This window comes from Salmo salar, chromosome ssa20 (assembly GCF_905237065.1).
Source record: "Salmo salar chromosome ssa20, Ssal_v3.1, whole genome shotgun sequence".
Taxonomy (NCBI): Eukaryota; Metazoa; Chordata; class Actinopteri; order Salmoniformes; family Salmonidae; genus Salmo; species Salmo salar.
The window spans coordinates 72481712-72497498 of NC_059461.1; the positions used below are offsets into that span (position 1 = coordinate 72481712).

Genomic DNA, 15787 nt, shown 5'->3' on the forward strand with positions numbered 1-15787 from the left:
GTGGATGGATTATGTTGGCAAAGGAGAAACGCTCACTAACATGGATGTAAACAAATTTGTGCACAAAATTCAAGAGAAATAAGCTTTTTGTGCAAATGGAACATTTCAGAGTTTTTTTATCAGCTCATGAAACATGGGACCAACATTTTACATATTTTTGTTCAGTGTAGTTGGCAATGAGTGATGCTAGACATTGTAATATCCTTTAGCTAGCTAAATTAACTTTAACTTTAGCTAGCTACAACAGATAACTAGCCAAACAAAGCAAGCAAGCCAGTCCACTGTGCCCAGTATAAAATCGAGCTCCCTAATGCACATTACAATTAGCTAGACGTGGAATACAGATGATTTTCAACAGAATATGAGATAGAGATATAAACTCAGCAACAACAAAAAAATAAACATCCCTTTTTCAGGACCCTGTCATTCAAAGATAATTCGTAAAAAGCCAAATAACTTCACAGATCTTCATTGTAAAGGGTTTAAACACTGTTTCCCATGCTTGTTCAATCAACCATAAATAATTAATGAACATGCACCTGTGGAACGGTCATTATGACATTAACAGTTTACAGATGGTAGGCAATTAAGGTCACAGTTATGAAAACTTAGGACACTAAGGAGGCCTAAGGAGACTCTGAAAAACACCAAAAGAAAGATGCCCAGGGTCCCTGCTCATTTGTGTGAACGTGACTCAGGCATGCTGCAAGGAGGCATGAGGACTGCAGATGTGGCCAGGGCAATAAATTGCAATGTCCGTACTGTGAGACGCCTAAGACAGCGCTACAGGGAGACAGGACAGACAACTGATCGTCCTCGCAGTGGCAGATTACGTGTAATAACACCTGCACAGGATCGGTACATCTGAACATCACACCTGTAGGACAGGTTCAGGATGGCAACAACAACTGCCCGAGTTACACCAGGAACACACAATCCCTCCATCAGTGCTCAGACTGTCTGCGAGAGGCTGGACTGAGGGCTTGTAGGCATGTTGTAAGGCAGGTCCTCACCAGACATCACCGGCAACAATGTTCAGAAAGGATGACTTTTGCAATGTCTTCTTCGTGTGTACTGTTCTGCAGAACTACCACTGGTAGTGGACTATGCTGCCACCTACAGTGTATTTCGATAGACAATATGGGTAACGTTAGGTTCCAGAAAGGCATTGCGCCTTTAAACTGACATATGGAATTGTTTTAAGATGGTAAAACTATGGATCATTTAGCTATTTGATTATGAATTGCAGGACCCTGTTAGTTATAAAAATATATTTAAAAAATGATTTGATACAATTAGATTTTGGACTTTAGTACTAAAGTCCATATAAATGCATTGAATATACCATTCATAAATGGCAAAAAGGACAGTCAAAATATAAATAATAAGAAACAATGTTTTGAAGTGTCTGTCCTAAATCTTACTCAGGAAATATATATATACTACCTTCATACTTCCATTCGTTTTTTTTAAACCAGTGCTGGTTACTTTCAGGCAAGTCCTGTGACACTTGTGGGGATGTAGAGCAAAACGGAGAACACCATCGTGTTCGTGAGTCTGCCGTTTCCATAATACGAGTTTGTAGGTCAAACCGTTCAGACGCTACAGATGTGAGAAGACCGATTTTCGGGATGTATCATGATCTCACAAACACTGCTCTAGCTCTGCCACCATTCACCGCAGATGCGGGAGTGCGACACTGGCGGATGCGGTGGCTTGTGAAGCATCCAACGCAGAAAAACTGATATCTCTAGTTTAAATTGTCAGATTTTGATGGGTATTTTTTTTGTTATTTAACTGAAAGGAGCACCATGGTCAATCCGATTCTGCATTGGCTGTGCAGCATTTACGGTGATATGGCCTCTGCAGAAGTCAGGGCATTCATACTTATTGAGCTTTGCAGGGCACAAAGCTGTTGTCAAGGAAGTGAGTTTGTGTTTATACAGGACCTCCAGCCCCCCACCTACCATCAACCAATCATGTCAATGCAGAGCTATACGGAGCCCTCACATTGTTATAAATTTGAAAGGCCATGGGGATGCGGTCAATCAGGCCCAGCCAATCAGAAGGAGTTTTTCCCCACAAAACGTCCCTATTACAGAGAGAAATACTCCTCAGCACCCATCCCCCATGTTATTTTATTTAACCTTTATTGAACTAGGCAAGTCAGTTAAGAACAAATTATTATTTACAATGACGGCCTACATGTAAACCCCCTCGCCAAACCCTCCCCTAATTTTTTTACATTTATTTATTTTATTTCACCTTTATTTAACCAGTTAGAAAAGTTGAGAACAAGTTCTCATTTACAATTGCGACCTGGCCAAGATAAAGCAAAACAGTTCGACACATACAACAACACAGAGTTACACATGGAGTAAAACAAACATACAGTCAATAATACAGTAGAAAAATAAGTCTATATACAATGTGAGCAAATGAGGTGAGATAAGGGAGGTAAAGGCAAAAAAAGGCCATGGTGGCAAAGTAAATACAATATAGCAAGTAAAACACTGGAATGATAGATTTGTAGTGGAAGAAAGTGCAAAGTAGAAATACAAATAATGGGGTGCAAAGGAGCAAAATAAATAAATAAATAAATAAATACAGTAGGGGAAGGGGTAGTTGTTTGGGCTAAATTATAGATGGGCTATGTACAGGTGCAGTGATCTGTGAGCTGCTCTGACAGAGGGAGATATGTGTTTACAGTTTCAGAGATTTTTGTAGTTCGTTCCAGTCATTGGCAGCAGAGAACTGGAAGGAGAGACGGCCAAAGGAGGAATTGGCTTTGGGGGTGATCAGAGAGATATACCTGCTGGAGCGCGTGCTACAGGTGGGTGCTGCTATGGTGACCAGTGAGCGGAGATAAGGGGGGACTTTACCTAGCAGGGTCTTGTAGATGACCTGGAGCCAGTGGGTTTGGTGACGAGTATGAAGCGAAGGCCAGCCAACGAGAGCGTACAGGTCGCAGTGGTGGGTAGTATATGGGTCTTTGGTGACAAAACGGATGGCACTGTGATAGACTGCATCCAGTTTATGGAGTAGGGTATTGGAGGCTATTTTGTAAATGACATCGCCAAAGTCGAGGATCGGTAGGATGGTCAGATTTACGAGGGTATGTTTGGCAGCATGAGTGAAGGATGCTTTGTTGCGAAATAGGAAGCCAATTCTAGATTTAACTTTGGATTGGAGATGTTTGATGTGAGTCTAATCAGCATGCTTCCTGAGGCTCCGCAACTGCATCACACCCTCCATATGGAGCCTCCGTCCACATTTTCGGATCAACCATAAATTGGCTCAGAATATCAGAATTGGGCTCCATGTCGAAACGCAGCCATAATCGGCCACCTTCAGGGTTAGAATAGTGCAGAAGTTGTCATATGCTGAGGCAGTGAAGAAAGCAGAGGAAGATGGGTCAAGGGGGAGGGATCTTGAGAGGAGTGGTGTGAGTAGTAGATCTGTACCAGTACAGAGGAATAGTGATATATGTTTCAGTAAGATTGTATTTTTAACATTTATAGCAATGGTTATCAACAGTAGGGATGGAACGTAAGTCGCAGAAAATTGAGGTTGTGGTGGCATTTGTAGAGAGGTACTTGAGTGTGCGAAACTTGACATCAGAAGAGTTACAGGGTGTGATAAGTGGTGATGTCCCATCCTTTCAGTTTGTTGCCATGAGGTAGGACTAAATAGATATAAATAGTGGAGTAGGGTGGTGTTATTTTTTGTGAGTGTGGTGTTAGATGGTAGGGTATTTATTTATTTATTTCAAGCAAAGTATAAGGGAGTTGTACTCCAGTGTAGTAGGTGGCGGTAATGAAGATCGGCCACCTTTTGGGCATGGTGGAACGCATCCAATCAAATGATTTAGAGCGCAGTTTAAATTACAGGAAGTGACGTTTGACAACGAAATAACGCTTTCACTCGTTGGCATGGATTTTGGCTAATAAACAACACTTTGGAGGGGGATTTTATAACGCATTTGAACGTTAGCTACATCAAATTAGCACAGTGTTTTGTTTATTTGTTTAGCTAATCCATCAATATTTAAACAATTTAGATTGCGAAAACGGGAATATTTTTCCTACTCTGAAGTCTCTGGTGCTAGCTAGCTAGTTTAGCACAACTGGCTGGCCTTTGTTTCTCATGGGTGTTTTTCAGCCAGTGCCGTTGACCAGCTAACTAATATTTTCGCCTTTCAACATCCCTAAATTTTATAAAGATGAAGAGAAAAGTGTCTCGATTACGGTTAAGTCCAAATGAAGAAGCTCAACTCATTCGAGAGGAACACGAGCGGAGAAGGAAGCTGCGAATACAACAGGTATGTAGTAGCTAACACCTAACACTCGCTCTCAGTGACGATGCATATATCCTGTCAATGCATACACTACCAAATGCTGCTGATCATTAGCTACCACTCTCTCACAGGTGCGGGAACAGGAGCGGTATATCGCTCTTCAAATCCGCACAGAGGTACAACAGCGAAGGGAGCGCGAGCTGCAAAACCTGGCAGAGGAGTTGAAGGAGGAGTGGGAGCAACAGCAGAGTGAGAAACTGGAGACCCTGCAAAAGTTATACCAGGACAATCTCCGAGTTTTGGGAGAGGGACATAGAAGTGCCAAAGAAAATGTAAACACTCAACTCTCAACCTATGTCTTAGCAATGTGTGATACATTACAGGCTGCCAGTGTAAATTTACTGGGTTTTGTAAGAATTTTTAAGCGACTTGGGTCATGCCCCAGATCACAAAATACCTGTATCTTTACTTCACTATACAACTGGTTGATCAATGCACACTTCTTGTTTCCCCAGGAGCCTGACTGGAAGGCAATTGCACAGAAAAATGAGGAGAACCATGTTCGGGCAGATGAGCGCTATCGAGTAGCCCTCAAAGAGCTCAAATCACAGAGACAGAAAGATCAGGAGGAACAAAATCGGTGAGGCTATCAACTGGATTTTATTTGGACAAACAAACATGGGATTGTTACATTGTTTGATATTAAATCTGGTATGTTTTCCTTCTCCCTCAAGTTTTATCGAGGCTAGGAAGAAGTCCATACAGGTGGAGAAGGAGAGGGCAGCAAAAGTGGCCAACTTCCCATCCCTTCCACCCAACCCAATTGAGGTACAACTTAATGTTTAGGAATTGGGCATATTGGGACCTATGGTCATACCAGTAAAAAGTTGTATTCCGAGCGTGTAGGTTTGCGATGGAAAGTTCTTAATCAAAGGCACTGTAACAATGGAATATAGAGCTCTCCTTCCAAACCCACATACCACTCTTAAAGCACACATTTAATTAACAATATTCTATTGTAGTATGAGCAAACAGCAGTCTCAGTAGATCTTATCAAAACAATTCCAGCAAATATATTCTCAAATTCTGTGCATTTCCTTTTACTGTTAACAGAATATTGAGTCAAGGAAGCTGCATGCAGTGAAGAAATCAGACGTGGATGCCTTCTCTGTGACTCACTATCATATGCCAGAGACCGCAGTGGACAGGGAAGTCGACACGGCACAGGTAATCTCTTTAAAAGCTCAAAAATGGCCCAGTGTGATATATTGTCCTCTTTCTATTGTAACCGGTGTGTTTTGTTCCCCCAGCCAAACGCACAGGAGGTGGCATTGGAGGAGATGCAGCGCCTGCAGGAGTTAGGACAGGAGGAGCAGAAGGAGAGACGGGAGCAGCTGGAGAAGGCTCGTCTCAGGGGTAACCACGCGCTGAGAAGGGAACAGCTCACACAGGTACATACTGCTACACAACCACACTCACCTTGTTCAAGACGATTCAAGTGATAACATGAAAGAAAAGTTAATGTTCAACTTTCTGCGTAATGAGGCTAAACCTGTCCTGAGATGTTAAAATGAATTCCTTAAATACTTTGAATGCATATTGTATGCGTCAAGGCCAAAACAACAGCAACGCCTATGTTTGTTTTGGCTGTATCAGGACCGAGAGCGCCTCTTGGTGGAGCTTGAACACATGCATCAGACAGACCTTTTGAGGCGCAGGCAGGTGATGGCTCAGATGCCTGCCCAGATCTTCCAGCCGCTCCACAAGAGACAGGAGATGAGGGAGGACTGGCAGAGGGATATGGAGTTCGCCTTCGAGGACATGTACACTGGAGAGAGGAGTAAGGAGGGGGTGATCCAAATCATAATACATTTTTCATTGTTCTCTCTGCAGCAATGTTTTTCTACTCTGGCCCCGATGACAACATTTGTAGCTATTGCCATGGTGCATAGATAAGTTTTACTTAATTGAAATGGAGACATTGACTCTATCCCAGACAGAGTAGTGTGGACACACATATTATTATGGGACCTAATTAATAATTACCATTAGTACGTTGGAGTGGAGTTTCTCTTTCGTCTAATTAAACCTGTACTGATCTCTTGCCTGCAGGAGTGAAAGGTGACCTGGTGCTGCAGCTGGTCCCAGAGCCTCTCCCAGCTGTGTCCACTGGCAGCCAGGATGAAGACCTAGACCTGACCCAGGAGGCCACCCCTGACCTTACACCCTTGGCTGGGGCAGAGGAACAACAGGATGAAGGTGAAGAGATGGAGAAATTTCTGCTGTTGGACTCCGGCTTTGATTAATGTTTGATTTGCTGACTATCAGAGTATGACCATAGTGTTGTCAAGAAAGGTTATGTGGAAACTAATAAATGGAGTTAGATTGTGTGCACGAAATAAACTATTTTTTTGTCTGTCATTGTAGAACCATCCAGGCCTCTAGGTGGCGCTCCCAGACAGGCCTTGAAGAAACTATTGACCCGCATCAGGTCACAGAGAGACCAGTGGAGCTACCGGAGGCTGGTTGATCCCCCAGGTGACTGCCGAACTACTCCGACAGCAGAGTGCGACACGTCCGCAGGCGTTACGACCATTGAGACAGGTTCTCTGGCCAGCGAGGAGAGGGGCCGACCTTTGACCACTATTCCCAGACTCCCTGACCCCTCTCAGTCAGCCCAAGGTTAGTGAGCCCTTGGTAGATCTTCTTGATTTGCTGCTACAAGGTTGAAGGTTCAAGAGAAGCATTTTTTTATGTAATGTTTTTTTTAATGATCCATTTCATGTATTTTATCTGACAACAGAAGAGTCCATAGTGGCTGGTACCCTGCTCCATCCTGATAAACAAGCCATCAAGATCCACACATTTGAAACCGAGAGGAAGAGGAGGGTGTGTGTCTTTGTATCTATGTATTCATGCATGTCCATAACATGTCTGCATAATATATCTGTCTTGAGTGGGAGGGGGGTGTAAAAGAAAGTAAATGTATTAACCTTCCTGGGAAAGTCTTTAAAGCTGAAAGCTCATAGTTTGCCATGTGGTTGCCTTTGTTGTCCAGGAAGAGGAGCTGGAGAGGCAAAAGCAGGAGCAGATAGCCCTGCTACAGGAGTTAGAGGAGAAGAAGAGCAGGCTGGAGCTGCTGCTGCAGGAGGCCCAGCAAGAGAGAGAGCAGCTGCAGACAGCCATGAACCAGGACACAGCTGCTGCATCTGGAACACAGAAAATACCAGCCCAGGACGTCACCTCTGTCAGCCCTGCTGCTCCAACTCCCGAGGTGGGTGGGATTGTGTGTGAATAGATGTGGTGGGATTGTGTGTGAATAGATGTGGTGGGATTGTGTGTGAATAGATGTGGTGGGATTGTGTGTGAATAGATGTGGTGGGATTGTGTGTGGTGGGATTGTGTGTGTGTGTGTGTGTGTGTGTATTTATCTGAGCCATGATGTAAATCAATAATACCCTGAATTATATTTTAAAATATATTTCATGATGGTTTCTACACTTGAACTGAGCTCTCTCTCTCTGTGTGTGTGTGTGTGTGTGTGTGTGTGTGTGTGTGTGTGTGTGTGTGTGTGTGTGTGTGTGTGTGTGTGTGTGTGTGTGTGTGTATTTATCTGAGCCATGATGTAAATCAATAATACCCTGAATTATATTTTAAAATATATTTCATGATGGTTTCTACACTTGAACTGAGCTCTCTTTCTGTGTGTGTGTGTGTGTGAGAGCCATGATGTAAACCAATATTACCCTGAACTGAAGTATATTTTCAATATATTTCATGATGGTTTCTACACTTGAACTGAGCTCTGTGTGTGAGCGTGAGCCATGATGTAAATCAATATTACCCTGGACTGAAGTATATCTTCAATATATTTCATGAAGGATTCTACACTTGAACTGAGCTCCATGTGTTTGACTGTGTGTTTCCACATATGCGACACTGACTTGTTCTGTGTTTGTCCCTGTGCAGTCTACTATAACCTCAGCTGCTGAGGATGACCACTCCAGGAGAATCAGAGAGTATCAGCAGCGTCTCTTAGACCAGAACAGGTGTGTTTCTCACAATGGCTGATTCATATGATGAAATTAAAACATTTAAAACAGCTGCCTATTGCTGATTTGTGTATCTCATGTGGCAGGTAGCCTAGCGGTTAAGAGCGTTGGGCCAGTAACTGAAAGGTCACTGGTTCAAATCCCTGAGCCTACTAGGTGAAAAATCTCTGCCCTTGAGTGAGGCACTAAATGCTAATTTGCTATGGCTGACCCTATCTGTCGTATTTGACAATAAAAAAATCTATATATTTAAACACCTATCTTGTCTTATGTCTTCTTTTATGGTTGTTTTTGGTCATTTAATTCAAAACATTATTTTCAATGTATCAATCTCTTAGGCTTCATAAGCAGTCCGTGGAGGAGGCTCGCCGACGTCTGGAAGAGTACCAACGCACGCTAAGAAACCGCTACTCTGGTGTAACTACGGCAACATGTCTGCCTCCTGGTACCACAGCCCGTCTTCTACCACACTTTAAAGGAGGAATCAATCCCCCAGCAGTGCCCCTAGAACTCCCCTCTGGTTCTGTCCTGCTCCCCTGTCTCCCTGTATCACTTAGTCCCCACTCTAGAGCTCACACCCCTTTGGACCTCCCCACACAGGAGCCCTCCATCTTGGCTCAAACTCTCTTCCTCCCTGGCACTGCAGTTGGCTCGCATATTAACTCCAGAACCTCACCAGTGCAGCTAGAACCCACCTCTGAAAGCCTAAGGGACCAAAGAGCAGGTGTTTGGCTGGCGGACAATGTGTTTAGTAGGGTCACAGAGGACGTCCCTGAGAAGCTACCTCCACCCTCTACCTCGTTAGACCCCCAGGCCTACAGACCACATCCTGTTTCCCTCCACCCTACTCCACACATCCCACTCCCATCAAGAACTGACCCCATCCCACCCATCAGCCCAACCCTTTCAGAAGAGTCAGCTACTCTCCCTGGGGAGGCCCCGGTAAATCCTGGGTCTCTCCTGCGGGCCCCGGCCAAGTTTGGGGAGGAGGTGGAGAGGCAGAGGCAGGAGCTACGAGAGGCCCAGTGGCGGGTGGAGGCCCAGAGGGAGGTGCTCTTCATGCAGCAGAGGGAACTGGAGGAGCAACAGAGGGAGCAGAGGAGGAGACAGAGGGAGGTGTTACAGGCACTGCTCACTGCTGATGACACACAGGTAAAGGAAACGAACGACACCTTAAGGGTTTTACCTGCTGTTACTAAGGCAGGGCTGCTATTGGTTTAAAGTGATTCAAAAAGTAAGAGTAACACTGACATGTAGAACTAATAGTTAGCCCAAACATGTACATTATGTCAATGAAATTGCATGGATATACTTTGCCTACTGACTATAAAGTAGCTTACCAGCTGTGTCTGTCTCTGTATCGATCTCTGTGTGGCTCCACCAGCCTGGTCCAGAGACCGCTGATGGTTTGGGGTCAGAGGTCCTGGGGTCAGAGCGTCTCCATCTGATGGCAGCTCTGCTTCGGGCCATCGAGGAGTCCAATGGGCAAACCTCAACATCGGTAGAATCCAGTCAGAGCCAAGACGACACACTTGACGTCCAGAGTTCACACTCAGACAGACCCGCCCCTCACCCACTCCCCCACCCCCGGGCAGCCAAACCCCCGGTGGCCCGCGCCAGGCTGGCCATCATGGAGATGACAGAGCAGCATGAGCTCAGTGCCATCCAGGAAGTGGAGACGCCAGCCAATGCCAGCCTGATCACAGGTCAGCCAGCCACACCCACAGGGGGCACCATACACCACACGGCAGGGGTCAACTCTAGTAACCACTTGTATACATCCTTCATAAACAAGCGTGTATCTCTAACCAGCTTCTGTGTATTGTGCAGAAGAGAGTGTGGCAGTATCTATTGAAAGGGCAATCCCAGAAGAACAGGACCACTCGGCCAACTCTGAGAGAGGTCACTCCAGTACCTCTGTGTCCAGTGCATGGGAACACACAGCTGGGACTGGGAGTGAGACATTAACCGGGTCTGGTAGACCCAGCAAGCTGTCCTGGAGAGAGAGACTACGGCTGGAGGCTGGTGCCTTTCCTGGACCGGGTAAGGAAAAGGGGAATAGGGAGATATCTTATGCCAGGGTGGTTACCACAGGAGTATACAATAAGGATCCTTTCACTTTTATAAGATTTAGACTGATGGTCATGGAGTCCTCTGACATTTTCAGTCACTCTAATCCAACTGTCCTATGTCCTAGATCCCATTTCAGCACTCCCAGAACGGTCTTATCACTCCTGTGAGTTTGGGAGAGGTGTCCTTGGTAAATCTCCTACAGAGGTAAGGGTTTTTACTGGTTCTATTTCCCCCTCCGAGGTCCACCATATTGTGGATGAATGATAAGTTGCCAAATCTGAGGGTTTGTGGTCTGTCCTACAATACCATGAAATTGCTCGAGAAGCAGTTTTTAGTTTTTGTGTGTGTCCTGTGTTCATGACTGTCTGGCTTTCTGTTTCCTTTCTGAGCATGATGTCAATCAATATTACCCTGAATTGAAGTATATTTGAAATATATTTTGTGATGGTTTCTACACTTGAACTGAGTTCTGTGTGTGTGTGTGTGTGTTTTCTTTCTGAGCCATGATGTAAATCAATTGTTCCTGAAGTATATGTGAAAACATATTTCATGAAGGTTTCTACACTTGAACTGAGCTCGTGTGTGTGTGTGTGTGTGTGTGTGTGTGTGTGTGTGTGTGTGTGTGTGTGTGTGTGTGTGTGTGTGTGTGTGTGTGTGTGTGTGTGTGTGTGTGTGTGTGTGTGTGTGTGTGTTTTTCTGAGCCATGATGTAAATCAATTATTCCTGAAGTATATGTGAAAACAACATATTTCATGACTGTTTCTACACTTGAACTGAGCTCTTTCCACAGTGTTATTTATATACAGTCGCTACGTTATTATACCCTTCCTGTCTAACCCTGGTGTCTTCCCGTGTATTGTGTCCCTGTCATCTGTGTTGTCCAGTTGGAGAGCCTGTCCTTCCAGTCAGCCCGTAGACCCTCAGAACCTGACTACCTGTCCTCCACCACCATCTCTTCTGGAAGCTATGTCACCACTGACCCTGAACACACCTCCACTGACCCTGAACACACCTCCACTGACCCTGAACACACCTCCACTGACCCTGAACACACCTCCACTGACCCTGAACACACCTCCACCCAAATAGGTGTGTGTGACTTGTCTGTAGGCCTGATCAATTGAGTATATACCAAGTCGGTCATGTCAGAAATGAGTTACATTTCAAATATATCTTATCCTCTTTTCTCTTTTTTTCCCCATAAGACTCTTCCCTGCTCTTGGCTGGGTTTGGAATGGGAGGAGGAGGAAAAAATAAAACGTCATCGGTCAATGGCTCCTCTTCATGCAGACACAGTTCCTGTAGGGGCGTATCTGGTACTGGGTCTCCCAATTTAGACTCACTCATACACAGCAGCAGTATCCAGCGCATCATAGACAAATACACCAGGGAGCTCAACTTTTCTCTTAGTACTGCTGGGAACCAGATGGGTACACACACAATTTGAATCTTTCTTTTTGATGATAGTATCCTATAGTAGTGAATTTCCAAACAGCAGCCTCTTACAATTCCCCTTTTCTTCCTCCTCCCATCCAGGTCCATCTGCAGTGATAGAGGGGTCCGTGTGTGAGGAGCCAAGCTCCTCTGTGTCACAGCAGAAGCGGCAGCAGAAGCCCTGGTCTAAGCTACTGCAGGAGAATGAGGGACCGGACAGGTCACCTGTTTGGGGGGCCGACCCACACACTCTCCCCTCGGACAGAGAGTCAGGAGCTCAGAGGCACGACCAGGTGGGTCCATCAACACCCTCGTACTCCATTCAATGGCATTATGGGTTCAGAATAAATATTCCGATTTTTAGTATCAACATTAACTAATTCAAGGCATCTCTTTTTTTTCTTTTCTTTAAGGAATGGGACAACACTGTCAACCGGATCATGGATCGCCTCTCAGACAAGTCCTCTTCATTGGTTCTGGACCAGGGGCGGGACTCCACTATCAGCCCAATGACTGGCCAGCCCTCGGATAAGTCATCCTCGCCGGGCCAAGGGTGGGACTCTACTTTGAGCCGAATGATTGGCCAGCTCTCAGGTCAATCAACCTCACTGGACCAAGGGTGGGATTCGACTTTGAGCAGAATGATTGGCAGGCTCTCCAATCAGTCAACCTCTGTCAGCCAGCGACTGGACCAGTCATCCCAGTGGCTAGATGAAGTCCAGGATGAGAGCCGGGTGATGAGGCCTCTGGTTGGAGAGCTGGATGAGTCTGCTGCCCAATGGAGTGGGAGCTCAGGTAACCGAGTCAATGAATATGGATTAAATATCACTGTGTGTTGGCTTGTGTTATTGCATGTCTTATTTCAGTGTGTAAGAGCACATTTCTTGCTAATGCTATACTGAAACATGATTTAAAAATTTTAAAAAATAACATTAGAAGCTGGTGGTTCTAACTCCCTAGGCTGGGTGGATCTGAGGGACTCGGGCCAGACAGGAGCGTCTTCTGATCCAGAGGGAGCCCCTGAGTCCCAGTTACTGAGCAGCTCCTCTCTCCCTGGACGGGAGCCTCCGCCACATCCACGCTACCAGAGCCTGCAGCACTCTGGGGCCAGCTCCCAGGAAGCAGACAGGACTGGGGGTGAGTCTATTAGAGACGTTTTCTAATGATGAATCGGAATTCCCTGATATTATTTTTGACCTCATCCTCCATTTCCTGCGGCATTCACATTGACCCACCCGCTAACTAGTATTCCCCAATCCCTCATTTGTTGTGATGATATGGCTGAGGTACTAGGTTCTAACTGTTCATATTTTTAACTCTGTTCTGTCTCTCAGTGGATCCAGCCTCCGACTCCTTCCACCCCCTCCTGGCTGAGGTCACGCACAACGAGACAGCCGAACCCTCCATGACCTTTCACCTTCCAGAAGAGGAAGTGGAGGGGCTATGTTCCCACGACGAAGATGATGACCATGAAGCACCTGCAGGGGACCTTGAGCTCTCTGCATGCTCAGAGGAGTTTGAGGATGACACAGACCCCTCCGTCACCTCTGAACCCTCTCCTGAGGGCCTGAGAGGAGGGGAGGAACCACCTCAGCCCTCGCCCGCCCTGCACGACTCCTTGTACCAGCTGACCACGTCACAGTGCCTCCCCCATGACTCTGCCCTGCAGGTATTCCCTGGAGCGGAGGTGGTTGGTCTAGCAGCCTGTGAAGATGTCTCCACTTTGGACATGCCACTTGAAGGAGGGGACACTGATATGGAGAGTACACCAGCACCTCAGAGACTTGACCAAAGAGGTGCTATTAAAATTGAGGACCTGGGTGCAGGAAAGCCAGATGACCAGCTATGTTCAAGGTCAAAGATCAGCCCTCCCATCTGGGAGAGAATAATGGTATGTATTTCATGACATTTTCTTCACTATTAAAATGTTTTCCTGACTTTGGGTCCAGTGAAGGGGTTGTCTTAATGGATGTCACTCGAGAGGCGGGCTTTGAGAAGGAGTCTTCTGTGCTGCTATTGGTTGATCTGTGTGATGTCTTTCTCCTCTTCTCTATTAGGAGGTGGGCAGTGTGAAGGGGATAATGGATGAGTCCATGCTGACCCTGGTGAGCCTGACGGACACCACACTACAGGGCCAGGAACTCACTGAGGAAGAGGAAGAGATGGAGGTATCAGACCAAGAAGACGCTGAGAAACAATACATTGTGGAAAAGTTGATTTCCCAATGACCAGAGGAGTCTGTGAAGACTGAGTAACTGAATCTCGTCTGTAACCTCCTCCGCTGCATGCATTGTTTTGGGTAGTCTCTGAACTTGGTGTGATGTTTTCTAGGAATCAAAGTCGACGATGTTGCCAGAGGAGGACGCCAGCCTACAGGAGGAAGAGACAACCCACTCTCGTGCAGGTGAGAACCAGAAGACCTGAAACTTCTCTGGCTCCTACTCTTCTCTCTTTCCTTTCTCTGAATCCTTTCATGGTCTTTACAAGGTATTTAAGTGCATACATGAATCCTTGCTTATACTTGTTTTTTTCTATTTCTATGGCAAGTGATGCTACTGGAGTTCCAGTCGTGTCCCAGCGTAAATCTACAGGAGGCCTTCCAGCAGAAACGCAGAGCCCTGATCCAGAGGTCTGCCCGCAGGGTGGAGGAGATTCAGGCCAAGAGGGATGAAGCCAGGGCCAACACAATCACCAGGGCCCAGTCTGACATCAGTGAGCGTAGGGCCAACACAACCACAAGGGCCCAGTCTGACATCAGTGAGCGTAGGGCCAACACAACCACCAGGACCCAGTCTGACCCAACCACTGATCAGTCAACCACTTCTAAACCCAGGAGGGAGGGGAGGAGTGCAGAGTCAACCCATGCAGGAGGGTATGCCAAACAGCCAAAGCCCCAAACTCCCTTGCAGTCTCCCATGCTAGGTAACAATTGAATAGACTAAAATAATTCTAATATTGTGTTAACAACCAACCAACACATGGAAACTCTTGGGGAAGGAATGTGGGGTTAGTAATGGGTCAAAGACTTGGTCTTATGTGTTGTAGAGTGTTACTGAACCGAGTCCTCTCTTTGTCCTCAGTGAGTGAAGCCAAGCTGAAGAAGGTTGGGGAGGTGAGGATCAGCACTCCTGACATAAGGAAACAGGATGTGGCTGAGATGCGCAAGAGAACAGAGAGGTAACAGGTTATTTCTGTTTTCTACTCGAACAAGACCCAACCACACATCACATTAACATGATCTGATATCCGACACATGTTTCTCTCATGACCTCCCTCTCGGTTGTCTCTGCAGGTTGTACAGCCGACTAGATGAGGTGAAGCTTCAGAAGGAGGTCAGGAGCAGACAGGAGGCATATGCCAAAAACAGGGAGAAGGCCAAAGACTTTCATAAGGTAACATTTAAAATACCCCAATGTTTAAATTAATGAAATATGATATTAGTAGAGCATGGCGCCAGGGTTGTGGGTTCGATTCTCACGGGGGACCTGTACGAATTTTTTTTTTTTTAAATGTATGAACTCATTACTGTAAGTCGCTCTGGATAAGAGCGTCTGCTAAATGACTAAAATGTACATGTAAAATGATATTGAAATTTAAAATTGGTTGATGTACATCAACATTAGTCCGTTTGAATTTATATTAATTCTGTTTTCTCTCTTTACAGAAAACCTTACAGAAGCTACGGGCCAAGCAGTCTTCGCAATGATATTGAAGATCGATTGCTGTTGTCATGTGTGTTTGCATGTATTTTGTACTTGCGTGTGTGTTTGCACATATTTTGTACTTGCGTGTATACATTGTATTTTTTTGCAATTTGTAATCACTAATTTAAAAGATAATATTTGTAATAAAGTGTATATACATAAATTAGTGTTCAGTCTATTCATCACTACTTATTACTGTGTTCACACAACAAAAACAACCAGTGCAC

The 15787-nt window shown here is 45.5% G+C and overlaps 1 protein-coding gene across 2 annotated transcripts; it reads left to right on the plus strand.

Moving 5' to 3' along the window:
- Positions 1 to 3878: 3878 nt before the first annotated feature.
- On the plus strand, positions 3879 to 15727 carry cep295 (centrosomal protein 295). Of its 2 annotated transcripts, none has more exons than XM_014163243.2 (28): positions 3879 to 4321; positions 4429 to 4629; positions 4813 to 4937; positions 5032 to 5125; positions 5411 to 5524; positions 5608 to 5748; positions 5954 to 6137; positions 6410 to 6556; positions 6725 to 6979; positions 7101 to 7186; positions 7356 to 7571; positions 8267 to 8346; positions 8688 to 9501; positions 9734 to 10055; positions 10180 to 10392; positions 10547 to 10626; positions 11307 to 11511; positions 11628 to 11852; positions 11959 to 12149; positions 12270 to 12651; positions 12817 to 12993; positions 13191 to 13747; positions 13914 to 14024; positions 14188 to 14260; positions 14404 to 14778; positions 14937 to 15033; positions 15149 to 15248; positions 15521 to 15727. In XM_014163243.2, the coding sequence occupies exons 1-28, from the start codon at positions 4223 to 4225 to the stop codon at positions 15560 to 15562; spliced, it is 5706 nt and encodes a 1901-aa protein (XP_014018718.1). In that variant the 5' UTR covers positions 3879 to 4222; the 3' UTR covers positions 15563 to 15727. The 2 variants fall into 2 exon arrangements, with proteins under 2 accessions (XP_014018718.1, XP_014018719.1); XM_014163244.2 differs by having other exon boundaries at positions 11628 to 11738.
- Positions 15728 to 15787: the final 60 nt, after the last annotated feature.